At 35.9% G+C, this 14,817-nt stretch overlaps 1 protein-coding gene across 1 annotated transcript in view; it reads right to left on the bottom strand.

Moving 5' to 3' along the window:
* Window positions 1-2,770: 2,770 nt before the first annotated feature.
* Window positions 2,771-14,817, bottom strand: part of LOC111861949 (ER membrane protein complex subunit 10) — a 20,631-nt gene continuing 8,584 nt past the window's right edge. Inside the window, exons 3-6 of the mRNA XM_023846939.1 lie at window positions 14,224-14,316; window positions 13,888-14,069; window positions 11,804-11,900; window positions 2,771-4,409 (exon numbers count right to left, since the gene is read on the bottom strand). Of these exons, the coding sequence (XP_023702707.1) occupies window positions 4,311-4,409; window positions 11,804-11,900; window positions 13,888-14,069; window positions 14,224-14,316 (471 nt within the window). The 3' untranslated portion in view covers window positions 2,771-4,310. The remainder of the gene's footprint in view (window positions 4,410-11,803; window positions 11,901-13,887; window positions 14,070-14,223; window positions 14,317-14,817) is intronic.

Genomic DNA, 14,817 nt, shown 5'->3' with positions numbered 1-14,817 from the left:
TGTCACAAATCATACCCATGTTCATATAACATTCTTCTCTTTAGAATCTTCTCAGGCATAACCTCCTGAAGTCATGAAACACTTTGTACAGTGACTTGTATTAATGATCACATATTGAAATGTTGTTGTTGTAAGACCAAAAGTAATTTCTAAACAGTAGCTAGGCCACAGCAGTATTCACTTAGAAGGATCATACAGTATCCTGTACTCACAGCAAGTATGCCAAACTTCCTACACACTATCATCTTCATTATTTGACATGTAATGTTGATCATAACAACAAAAATGACTAATCATTTTGAAATGTAAATGGACTAATATAACTGGTGACTTCTTGGTTAACTGTATAACTTCAGCTTTCAAGAACGAACAGCATATAAAAATGAAGGTTTTCCAACCTTGTGGCATACATTGCAGTTGACATTTTGACAGTTAAATATAAAAGTACGGATATAACATATACTCAGTAAATCGTTTATTATTTTCAGTGAATTATATAATACTTACATACCTTGCTTTGCCACTAAGGTATTCCTATTATGAGTATCTTGTTCAAATTATAATACATCCATGAAAGCATATAATATAGAGAATATGTGAAATGTAACAGAAGATAAATACTGTTTCAGATTTCCTGAATCCACTGTCAAGGGAAGAAGTTGTGGAAGAATCAGGTCTGCTTGGGCAAGTGGGTGACATTGGATCTTCCAACCTGGCACTCACCACATATGAATCGGATATAATTACATTGGAATTTCCACTTCCTGATGACACAGACTTCCAGTATAGCGAACTCATATCTCTACCTCTAGAATTATAGGTTTAACAATTTAGCACCAGTATCTGACAAAAGCAAAAGAAAAATGTAGAAATCTTAATTTTTGCCCAAACAACAGAACAGAGACTTATTTACTACGCTATACTTAAGATAAATATTACAACCTTGTAACATAGTGACCTAAGTTTNAAAAAAAAAAAAAAAAAAAAAAAAAAAAAAAAAAAAAAAAAAAAAAAAAAAACAAACATTTTCATTGTAGGCCAATCTAATAGTGAGCATGGGCACTGAATTTACTGTATAGGATTAGAAAACATGGCTTTAAAGTATTTATTTTGGAGTACTCAGTGTAAGATATGAAATTTTATAAATACATATACATATTTCACCATGGTAATTAAATGTGACTTGATTTGATATCATATATATCTGACAAATAGTTATGTAAGTTAATGCAAAAAAGCATGTAAAAATAATTACAATGTGATTGTTTACAAATTAAGTGTTTTACGCTGACTTAATGAAATTAATATTTTTCAGTCCAGAACCTTTTGTCTTCTCATCTGTTCAAAAACATAAAAATTAGAATATACAAAACTGTAATTTTGCCTGTGGTTCTGCATTGGCGTGAAACTTTAAGGGAGGAACATAGATAGACTGAGGGTGTTGAGGAGAATATTTGGACCGAAGAGAGATGAAGTGACAGGAGGTTGGAGCATAATGAGGAGCTTCATAACTTATACTCTGCTCCAAGTATAATTAGAATGATCAAGTCAAGGAGGATGAGGGGGGCAGGTCATGTAGCACGAATGGTGGAGACGAATGTGTATAGGATATTGGTGGGAAAACCAGAAGGAGAGAGACCACAGGGAAGACCAAGGCATAGGTGGGGGGACAATATTAGAATGGATCTTAGAGAGATAGGATGGGATGGTATGGATTGGATAGATCTGGCTCAGGATAGGGACCAGTGGAGGGCTGTTGTGAACATGGTAATGAGCCTTCGGGTTCCATAAAATGCTGAGAAATTCTTGAGTAGCTGCAGAATTGGCGGCTCCTCCAGAAGGGCTCAGCTCCATAAGTAAGTAAGTAACTTTCCTTAACATTTTGGTCACAGTAATTTTGCTACTATTAGTTTTGTCTAGTCTCCTCAAAATGCAATACACTGAATGGATGGCTGTGAAATGCCAGTGAGTGTTAATGCACAAATTTTTATATTGTATATACCTGACATAGAGTTATGCACTTTTTTATTATTTGTAGTTTTTTAAAAGATAAAGAATAAATCTAGTATGCAATTCTGATGTCATGAATTTTTTCTCTGTTTATGCATCATAACCTGAAATTTCTGTTTATTTCAATCATATAGCCCTAAATCCTCTTAATGTATCAACAAACTTCTATACAAAATACAAGGAAGGTCATACCACTGGGCTTTACTCAAATATCATATTTTTAAACCATCACCAACAATTCCAACATGACAAATATGCAAACTCTGGAAGCGACAGAAATACTACCACCATCAAATGCTGGACCATGAAAAGCTGCATGATTATAAAATTATGTAAATATATAGAGCAATGTGAAATATGGTAGACTCTTATAAAAAGATGGTGATGACAAACTTAGCTTTCTGAATATGCCAAATATTTCATTACCAGAAAATGCAACACAACCTCATAATTAGGCATGCTAAGAAGGCAAATATGCAAGCATGCACCTTTTGCAACATTAGTAAACCAATGATGTTCCTACACTTAAAATTCTGTTTGCACAGTAATAAAATAAAGAACTGCTCCCAGCATGCAACTAAAACCTTAAACATGGAACTACAACTCATACAAATTAAAGCAATTTGTTCTACATATAATTTTCAACATTATTAGGCTGGCATTTCCTAGCAGTAAGTACACGGCATCAGTTCACATTTATGTAAATCCACGAAGAGAAAAATTTTAAATGCACATACAGTACTAGTACTGACCTTCTGTATGCAACTCACCGGTTTTACATTTTTCCTAAGTTATACTTCATAAGCAATACAAAAAAAAAATTGAAGTACCGAATTTTAGTTGACATGAACAGAACCAGAGTGTCAGTGTTTGTATCTGTATACGTAATTCCATCAGCTGTTCAAAAGCAGCACTGCCATATGGAAAAAAAAACCCACCAAATGAGAACAAAGAAACCATTATCATGCATGAAGTCAGGGTTCATAAAATTAAACCATACACACAATATTACAATTAGGATTGATAATATTTAGAAGTGCAACTCAGTAGCAGATGGGATATGTTTGGTGAAGATTAACGGAGGCTGGCTGCAGTGAAAGTGGATTCTCTTTGATGTAAATACAATTATGGAAGATATTTCTCTTCCTTTAAAATAATGTAGCAGTGAAACAGAAAACTATCATTTGGAACTCTTTGAAAAATGGAAACATAAAATTTCATCACTTAATAAACAAATTATGCTGAGAACTGTAACAAAAAGTGCAAATTTTGAGGTCAATAAAGATACAACCCCAAGTTGCTGTGGACCAATCAACAAAGTTGTGAATGGCTAACACATATGAGCTAACGGAATTTAAACACTGCAGATAATAAAACACAACTCTGTAACATAACATATTCAAACATTACTTTTTAATTAAAAACAGATGAATTAACTGGAGTATTCTAATGCCTCCTGTCTGATTATACTGCAGAAAGGCACGAGTCACTTGAATTTATGTGTTCTTAATATTCTCTGCTTGAACATATGAGCATAATCATGTGAGATTTTAGGTTCCAATAATGAGGACCATGACGATTAGTAACCTGGATACCATGCCATGTAGTCTGGTAGATCAACACCAATATACCTACCATCTATACAGCGTCAAATCCCAGAAGACAGTAATCTTTTTAGTGTGATCTATAACCTGAACACAAGTATTTAAAAAATACTAAAATAAGGAGAATAAAGAAGTTTTTTTTTTTCAATTATCTTCAAGACTGGGCACAGCACCATACAAAATGCAGCAGGATATACAGAACATTTCTGAGCCTTCAATCTACAAACTTAACAACTTTAAAAACTTAAATACTTCAGCAAAGCACTGCAAACTCTGTTGTGATAAGAAAAGTGGGCTTTTATTCCATTTTAGTATCTAAATTTAGTACATTATCCTTTCCTTTTTCAGATTTCATACTCAAAAGTTATGTGTCGCTTTTTAAGTTCAGAATAACATCGGAATTTAGCAGAAACTTCATTACTTATTATCAGAGAGTTCCCATATAAGTGTCTGTTATTGTATCATTTAATATTTAGAAACATAACTGCACAAAGAGCACAATTCTACTATATGCAGAGTACTGTTTCAATCACAAAAACTGAATTTTCTTCATTTTTTATGTAAGAAATCTGCTTTCCAGAATCAAAGCTGCAACCACCTCATAATGAAAGCTAAAGGTTAGATCAGGAACACAAAGGGTGCAACCAGTGTCACCCTGTGCCTTCATAATGGCTGCAATGTGCTGATGTGATGACACTACCGTCCAGCTCCACCTCCACCGGTACCTGCACCACCATCTGGATTAGCAGCCCCTGACAGCACCACAAATATGACCACAGGCACTATGTACATCCACTGCAAAAAGAGAATGGAGACATCCTTGATATCAAGACTTTTATCACACAACAGACATAAATTTAACATCTTTCTGTAGTCATTACTCTATTGTTAGTACAATTATAAAACCCCAAACCACATCAATAATAAAAATACACTCACATAATGGTGATTGTTAAATATACTGTGTCTTTGCTTATACCAACACGTCATATTTCCTCTTGGAGACAAACGTATTCTAATGATACATTATTAATTCTTCACCCAAACATATGATATCATATATGACATTAACCCTAATAGTTACCTTGGTAGAATAACAAGCTGAGTGGGCTAAGAGCTAAATCAAGAAAGCTATTTAATATAGCAAAAAGAACATGGCTGTGGGACACCTACAAGGAAACCCTCACCTGTTATAATAAAGAAATAAGGAAAGCCAAGTGATCCTCAAGAAGGAGGTACTGCCAGGAGTTCAATGATGTACCAGGCAGTGCCATACTCATGAGGGTCATGGCAAAACAGGCGACCAACAAGGTCAGTAATATCAAGCTGCCTGATGGTTAGTATACCCAAACTGGAGAGCAGACTCTGAAGGAACTGTTCAGCAGAGTTCACTTCCCAGATAGAAAGTTGATTGATGATTCAGGTGATGAGCGGGACCAGGAGAGCCTGGACGTATGTGGATACATAACGAAAAGGGGAGACTTGAACCTGGCTGGCCAGGTAATCAGTCAATCAAAAATCAGATGGGCGTCAGGTACCTTCAAACCATTTAAGTCTGCGGGAATAGATGGTACTGTGGTGGCACTTCTGCAGCAAGGGGAGGAACATTTAGTCCCACACCTATGCCGCATATTTAGAGCCCGCATGGCACATGGGTTTATCCCTGCAGCCTGGAGGCAAGTTAAAGTGACATTTATTCCGAAACCCAGGAAACGTTATTATACCGAGGCTAAACCTTATTGTCCTATCAGCCTGCTGTCTTTCCTTTTGAAAACGATGGAGAAAGTGATATACATACATATTAGGGACAGTGCATTGAAAATTCATCCTCTGCACCGAAACCAACATGCTTACCAAATAGGTAAATCTACTGAAACTGCATTGCATAACGTAGTAACACGCAGAGAAAATGCTATTCAACACAAGGATATTGCTCTTGGAGCATTCCTTTACGTAGAGAGAGCCTCTGACAGAACCTCCTTTGATACAATAAAACAGGCTGCTGAAAGGCATGGCATTGAGCCCACAATATGCAGATGGATCTGGGCCATGCTGGAAAGCAGGAATATAAGTGCTACACTGTCTGGAGAGACCCTGGGAGTGTCTGCAGTGAGAGGGTGTCCGCAGGGGGGTGTTCTTTCCCCTCTCCTGTGGAGCCTGACCGTGGATGATCTTTGGGAGCTCAACAGTACAGGCCACTTCACAGTAGGATATGCTGATGATACAGCAATCTTAATTTATGGGAAATTCCCGCACACTGTATCAGAGGTCTTACAAACAGCCCTGTATACAGTTCAACAGTGGTGCGAAAGAACAAACTTGTCTATCAATCCAAACAAGATTGGATTTATACCTTTTACTAGGAGGAGGAATATCAAGGGGCTTAAGAAACCAATCCTCTTCAGTCAAGTGATCCGGCTATCCAATGAAGTCAATAACATTAGACAAGGGACTGACATGGAAAAAACAGCTGGACAAGGCTATTAACAAGGCCTATAAGGCCTTCTGGACATGCAGAGGCACGTCTGGAAAAACCTGGGGACTGAAACCAAAGGTGGTGTATTAGATATACACTGCTGTAGTAAGACCCATAATTACCTATGCTGCCACTATATGGTGGCCTAGAGTTAAACTTAAAACAAGTCAGGCTGAACTAAGCAAATTGCAAAGGACAGCCTGCTTGGGAATTACAGGAGCAATGAGAACAGCTCCAACAGCTGCAATGGAAATCCTACCAGGACTCCCCTCACTGCATCTGCAAATGGAAGCAGTGGCCAAGTTAGGAAATTACAGATTACGTTGCAATGATCAATGGAGACCTAAATCTGAAGGTTTTGGACATGCATACATGATTCAGGACATGAAAAAGGAACCCATACTACAGATGGGATCTGATAAAATGATACCAAAACATGTCTATGATAAACCCTTCACAATCAGATTTCCTGACAGAAGTGAATGGAAAGAGGGGTTTCCACCCGATAGAAAGGGGGGAATAATCTGGTATACAGATGGTTCCAAGACAAATAAAGGCACTGGACTGGAGTCTATTGTGATGGAATGGCAGAAACGTAGTTTCAGCCTAGGTCAGTATACAACAATATTCCAGGCAGAAGTATATGCCATTAAGGCATGCACAGTTGAGAATTTAGATACAAACTACAAAAATAGGAATATCTATATTCTATCAGATAGTCAAGCTGCAATCAAAGCACTTGGTACACACCAAATCACTTAAAAATTGGCTTGAGACTGCCACCAGTCCCTCACACAACTGGCCAGACATAAAACAGTGCAGCTGATATGGGTGCCAGGCCATGAGGGTATTGCTGGGAATGAAACTGCAGATCAGCTGGCAAGAACAGGATCTGAACAACCATTCATAGGACCTGAACCAGCTTGCGGCATGTCAATTGGAGTTGCCAAGAAAGCGATCAGGGACTGGACTAACAGAAATCACAAAAGAACAGTGGGAATCCACGACTGGACTCAAAGAGGCACAAGGATTTATATCAGGACCCTCTGCCAAAAGAACATGGGAACTGTTAAAATTAAACAGACATCAGCTAAGATGGGTGGTAGGATTACTTACTGGACACTGCCACCTAAAAGGGCACCTTTTCAAACTGGGACTGACAGACGACCCAACATGTGAAAGGTGCCTACAAGAAGATGAATCAGCAACACACATCTTATGTGATTGTGAGGCTATAGCTTACCTAAGATATCGCCACCTGGGTCAACTCTTCATGGAAACAAGTGACTTTTATGACGTCCCCATAAATAAAGTCCTACATTTCATTCAAAGTGTAGGGGATAATCCAAAAGGGAAGCACAATAGATCACTGAAGGTCGTAGTGCGAGGGCCAGTTCTTATAGCTCACCCCTCATACTCAACCCTAATAGTTGTAAACAGTTTTTAAAAAATGATTCAAAGTAAAAATTTCTTTGTCATACTACATTCTTATGTTATAATATTTGCAAGAATGCTACTTACAAACAACAGACAGAAAATTCTTCTCCCTGACATGATACCCCAAAATAGTAAAGTCAAGTTTAGTAACCTGTAGTTTGCAGGTCTCAGGTTTGGTAACACTTTTCACAAATCATTACTTACATTTTAAAACTGAAAATCTGATTAATATAAATGCAGATTTCCATGAACATAATGATATAATCATCCCATTCAGAACTCTTTTATTATATTCAATCTAACACTCTTTACACCTTCCATCATTATATTCAATGATATATACATAAAAACACTGTTTAAAACCAACACTGGGGGGGAGAAAAAAAAACATGTTATTGCAAAGTATACACAGGTAGTAAAAATTCTGATTGTATATGTGAATTAAGCCAATTAAGCCACAAACTGTCATTTATTTTTAACAATTTCAAAATGCTTACTAATATTTTTAAAGAACTGTTATGCCAGTAAACAAACAACCACTTTCAATCCTGGCAATTTCTAAGAGACATACATTTCTTATAGTATCAAATAACTGACACTTCTGCAAGATAAATTACCAATAAAATAAACTCTGCTTATGCAAACAAAAGCATATTTATTTTATATTAAGCCTTAGTTGTATTGTTTTAAACGTCCACTTCATTAACAGCAAGGTATTTGTGGTCAAATGTTTTTCATGTCCTTTAAGTTCTACTATACAATTTATGTATTTCCTTCTTCCTCATACAATAAACTAATTACCTGTACATTTTCTGTTCTGAAAAATCACCCAGTTTTTTCTTTTCCCTAACAAATGGGTTCATTTAATAAAATAACACATATTAAAGTAAAAGTAAAGTAAGTAAACATATCCCTGTAACAGACCGCGGGGGCCCATAGGGTTGTGAGATGTTGAGGTTCCCACATTTTCTAGATAATCGGCTCATAGATGGGGGTAAGGTTATCAGCCTTACGCGCTGACCGCCTTAACCCCCAAGAACATTCCAAGAATATTCCTGGTACTCATTTCTGTTAGAGGCTGGGTTGACCCCAGGGCCGTAGTGCAGCTGGAAGGAATAGGTAAATTGAAAAAATCCAATGACCTGACCGGGATTCGATCCCGCGACCTTCTGGCTTGTAGATTAAAACATATATATTTCAGTCAATGCATCATTTTTATGAACTGCAAGTAAAAAATCAAATTAGAAGAATGTACCATATCTACAGTACAAGCATAATAAAATTCACTTAAATCATTTTCAAACAAAAAATCTGAATGGAGTGTTAGAAATTGCATGGAAACAAGAATGATGACAAGGAGAGCAAAAATTTTAAGATTTTAACAGAAATGAACGTTAATAATGGACTAACTTAGCACGATACTACATGAATTTAATAATGTGTTACCACAGTCCCTGCTCTGGGAATTTAAATTGGAATTTACCATCTGCATCAAGCTCTTTCACTGGTCCTGTTTGGGATAATTTGATCCCTTAAAATATAAATTATTTTAAATCTAATAGCAACATGTAACAAAAATTCCTTACCATATCTGTCATTTACTCTTTCCAGCATAACATCTTTGTTTCTTGAAACAAAATTAAACAGTTCCTCAACCTTACAAAACTGAATTAATCTGCTGTACCTGTGTTTCTGTTTCAGTCAGAAATCAAGTTCTCATTGCTTTTTAATAAAGGCTGATACAGTAATTTCTCCACATTCTACGGCTATTTAACAGAGAATCTGACTTTAAATTAGCTAGGTGTGCAAACCTCAGCAACACTGATGGTGATTATAAAAGCACAACTCATAATTACTGCCAGCAAATGTGGTAAATCAAGAGAACGGGACATGAATCTACACCACTGGAAAAAAGTGAAACAATTTATTTCGCAAAGCAAGCAAAGATTATTAGTGACTTATGTTTCATTTTATTCAACTAGTTGATGCACAAAGTAGTATGAAGTGGATGGCTGTGTTCTTGGTTACTCACAGCACATCTACTTTATTGGGCAAGACAATCAACAGTCCACTGTCATGCTGCAAATGTCTTGCTATACGTGAGCCTCAAGTGTAGCAATCATTTGTTCATCAATGTAGTGGTCAAATAGTGCTTTTCCATAATGAATACATCAAAAGTACAACATTTCTCTGGAAAATTTCCCTCATACTCAAAAGTCTCAAGGTTAAAATGGCTAAGATAGTTTTACACTTCTTTCCTGACTGGCATCCATTTTTGATCCTGAACTACAGTATGAGTTACTTTTTACATGCAGCCTAATCCATTTATAATTCTGCCAGAATAAATGTAAATGTTGTAAGGAAAGGAATTTCTGTCAAAATCAAAACACTGTAATGCTTACTAGCACTGGGTTCCATGGCCACTGCACTTGTAAAAACAAACATTTTTGTTTAGATAATTTTATAGCACATTATTCAGGATCATTCACTTCATCTGTGCTCTAAGCTCAATTATATTTATCATCACACAAGAGAAAAGACTCAAGAGTGTTATATGATTCTCAGATTTTGTTACTGTTATTTTAAAATTTTACTAAAAAAAATACAACAGTGCTGAAAACTACCAAATTCATCATACAATCATTGAAGATATTTAATAATAAAATAATCATATAAATCAGTTATTAAAAATCTAGTAACATTTTCAGATGTGTATGCAAGAATATCCAAGATTCTGGATTAATGAAAATTCCATCTCATGAAACTTAAGCCAAGGGCCAGGACAGTTAAACAGTTAAGGCCCAAGTAACTGGATATGGGTTTGACAGTCATGATATGACTGACAGATAGGAATTTTTCTCCCCATCAGTACATCAAAACTAGCTTTGAAGGCAACCCAGTTTTTTTATTTAACAAATAGCAGAGGTTCTTTCACTGTGGTAAAGTGGCCAGATACAGCGTAAAGTTTAAGAATATTTCCATACCTCGATACATCTTCCTGTTAACGCTAAAACACAGGGAAAACCTTACCACTGATACAGTTAGGCCACACACACATAATTTTTCAATGCTGCTGCATGTATTTGGGAATGAGCTTGTCTGAATTTACATTTACACATTTTACATGTCCTCGACAAAAGTTTACCAATAATAATAAACCTAGTAGATTTCTATCATTTAAATAATGTTCTTCATGTTCTGAGAAGAGATTATGCAGACTGAACCGAGTATACAAAATTTTAAACACATGGATCAATTTTGCAATGTAAACACACCTTCAGTCAAGGTCATGGCTGCAGAAGAAAATCCAGGATATACAAAGAACTGATCAAGTGCCTTCAGTGAGGTTAAAACTTTCATTCAATATTTCTAAAGCCTGAGAGATAGATATACAGCTCTGTAAATCTTCCTTATCTTAAAATTCAGAGGTTTTAAACTTAAAATACAATTAAATTTTTGGTTCACCATGTTTACATAATTATGAACAGTAATTACTAAAGTGCTACAGACCATAATACTGAGGTTTAATAGATAATGAAAGGAACTGGTTTATGAATTCAATAACATGTCATGCTAAGATTTCTGGACATAAAAGATGAAGGTAATGAATTCACACTGATAATATTTGCACCTGACCTTCCAGTGCTTCCCCTGAACAACATACAAGGCTAGGAANCAGTGATTGAGGCTAGCTCTTTCTAAGGGACCCAACTGAATAGGTGTTTTCCTTCACCTGAGGACGGAAACAGATCCAGTTTCCGAAACGTAGTGTTTTTTTTGTTATCTTAAAAACCAGGACGATGGATAAAGTCCAAAAACCCAACATATAAGTGTGTTATACACCATCATCAGAATCCTATAGTAATAAACATACACAGTTTAGAATAATGCATCACTTGTAACAGACATTCAGCTAACAAGCTTATTTTGTGAATTGTAATTAATAGGGCTTGTTTCTAATTTTAACAGGCAGAAGTTTGGATCAATTAGGGTAATAAGTTCCAATTTTACTGTCACATATGTGGAATAAAAACTTTGCCCAATGCAATGAAATTCTACCTACATTTCTGATTGGGAAAAGTTATTATAAATAAGATCAATGGAATTTAGCAGACAAGATTTACATCATTTTTAATTGTACTCTTAAGTCCTTAGTTTGAAAATGTACTTTCAGCACTTAAAACACTGCCATCTGTATAAAAAAGAAAACAACACAGATAATCATATACATGGCTATATTAAGGAGTCTCTGAAGAAAATTCTCCAAGTAACTTACATATTTAGCCAAGAACGACCGATTATCTTTTGTTTCTCCCCTCTCCCTTGCTTCCCTCTCCTTCTCCAATTTCTGAATATAAGCAGCAGTGTCAGGACTGAAACCAGCATATCAGGTACATATCATGTTTAGAAAACAAAAACTGCACATCATTAAAACAATTTATTCCAATATGAAACATGTACTAAGGAGAACCTAATACATTAGCAATCCTGTAATATATTCAGACCCAAAAATACAATACACAAGCCATTACATCCTGTCTTAACATAAATTGATTACTGTCTGCTGGAGTGCGCAGATGTAAGGTAAAAATGTAAAGTTGCCCCTGTGTTTAACTAATTAAACATTACACCATCAAGGACTATGGGGGAGTAGATGTACAGATCCACAATTTCTTGACCTCAGCACTAATTGGTGGTGAGTCGGTCAACTTCATGCTCTGGTCATTTCACCCGAGGAAAGAGCCCCGGTACCCATTGGATGGGAGGCTGGGCAGGCCCACAGCTGGTCTAGATGACATGGAGTAGAGAAAATTCTTGAACCTGCTGGGACTCAAACTCTGAACCCTAGGTCATCCAGCCCACAGCCTGTCGCTACACTGACTATGCTATTCCAGCTGTATAGTCTGGTAAATATTTATCAATATTTTGGAGGAACCTGCTGCCTCATCTTCAGGTGGGAAGCCATAATTAAAAAAAAAATATTTTTCTTTGACTGCCATTTTCACTTTCATGTCAGTTTTCTCCCCTGTTTTTTTTCACCTTTCCACATGACTCTGTAGATACACAGGAATATTTCAGCATCAACATTAGAAACAGAAAAGATAACATGAACAAACCAATAATTTTACAAGCCAAGGTCCCTCAAACTTAAAAAACCCTATATTTTTCTCTCATGAAACTATCATTTCTAGATATAATATATTCAAAACACAATACAATATCATGTGTATGAGTGACTCTCAACAAGGTTTTGGACTGGATATTGCATTTGTTGACCACTTTAACACACAACTTGTAATTACACTTAAATTACAGTGCCATTGCTTATCTCCACAATTCACAAATAACTACAGCACCACTAAGCCTTTTCAAGCCTGCTGTGTCTTCACCATCCATTCCCTAGAAATGGCTTGTAACAGTGGAGATTCTTCAGGTCAATGTGCTCAAGTACTCTCTTCACAGCCTTCTGTGCAGAAATTACTGAAGTGACAACTAACTTGGTTGTCTAAATTGCCTTCCTTACAACCCCCAGGCACAGACCACTTAGAAAACACTGTTCATGCTCATATGCTGTTGCATTATTAAGAATCTGCTGCCTAGCAATGGGAATGTGTTTACTGAGCTACTGACCAGACACAGTTACTGTTTACAGAGTCACTGCTTAGCAGCAAGTCTATATGCCACAATATGTTACATACAGAATCTCAAACAATAATCTGCCATCAAAAACCACATCTACTGAAAACTATTCAAATTCATGTACACAGTATTCAATACTTTTCAAATTACTCGAAGTGCCAAAGGGGCCTCAGAACTTCTAGAAGATATTTCTTTATCCCATGCCAGTATACCTTCCTTGGAGACAGCCTTTTTCTTCCCTTATGAATGAAAAGTTCTCAAAAGAATATCATCCAAAGGTTTCGAACTATGTGGTAAGCCTGATAAGAAATATAAATTAATATTTACACTACTTAGTAATCTACTTCTGTGTACAATTTCTATTACTATACATTCTGACCATGTTCAGTCTTTCAGATATAACCCTGATGTTTCATGACATTAATTTTGTTTTTCTTTAGAAAATGAGAAAAGTATACTACAGGCAAATAAACTACATGAAAATCCTGAAGAGTTACAAATATACTTGATGTGAAACAGGTGAGTAAGTTTACTACAGTAAATATAAAAAAAACCAGAGACGAAGTCTGAGACTGTTGCATAGCAATGTTTAAGAAACCCAAGATATAATGCTTACTATAACATACTATACAATCATATGAACTTCACTTTAAATTTATCCTCATTTAAGAGAACAACATCCAATGAAACTGGTAAGTTACTTTAGTATGAAATACTTACACAGGTCCTTGCTCCATATGCTTGACAAATACAGTAGTATTGAAATGCTGCAAATGTTCATGACTAATATGACGTCCTTCACATATGGCTGGTGATGTTGACATGGAAACTGCAATCACTGACCCTGTATGGTCCAGTGATACTGTTAAAATGTCTGACAAGTGAGATTCAGCCAATGAGCACTACAAACAAATGACAAAAACCACAAAATAAGGATCCTTAAACATAAGAATAGTATGATAATTCAGTTTTAACCTTACTTTGTTACTTCAAATGCAGAGACAAAACAGTGTAACCTGGCAATAAAACAGAAATGTGTCTACCAACAAAACTTACTGCTTTCACAAATGTAAGAAATGATGTTTCTCTGCCATCCAGTGCCTGGACAAATGCACGTAACCGATATAGTCCATCCTTTTCGGCAAGAGCCTGAAATTCAATTTGTATTTTTTAATATACAATCAAGCTTCTGTTAAAATGTCATGCACGTATCCAGATCTGAAATATTTGCTTAACTCTGTTAAATGCTGTCAATACAAGTGGTATTCTAGCACAGTATACTATAAGTTTGGTTAAATTACATTACACAAATACATCAATCTATCTTTCATTCATTATCAGACTCATATTCTCACCCTTGCTGCCAGCTACAGTATTATTATATTCAGTATCCAGTTATGACGAATCAGCCACATTCACCAGCCTCCTGCAGAAAATATCTTTCAAATGGAAGAATAATGAAATATTCACAAAACCGTAATAGAATTCAGTGTGAAAACACACGTCATGCAGACATTCTAATGCTCTGATAATGTGGTTATATCACGTTCCATTCCACCTCTATTATTATTATTATTATTATTATGATTATTCTTCGCAGTATTGTGTAGCTGTTGTCAACCATAACTTACTTGACTTAGTCTTCTCTAA

Source organism: Cryptotermes secundus, unplaced genomic scaffold (genome assembly GCF_002891405.2).
Source record: "Cryptotermes secundus unplaced genomic scaffold, Csec_1.0 scaffold181, whole genome shotgun sequence".
NCBI lineage: Eukaryota > Metazoa > Arthropoda > Insecta > Blattodea > Kalotermitidae > Cryptotermes > Cryptotermes secundus.
This window is presented reverse-complemented; position numbering and strand designations above follow the sequence as displayed.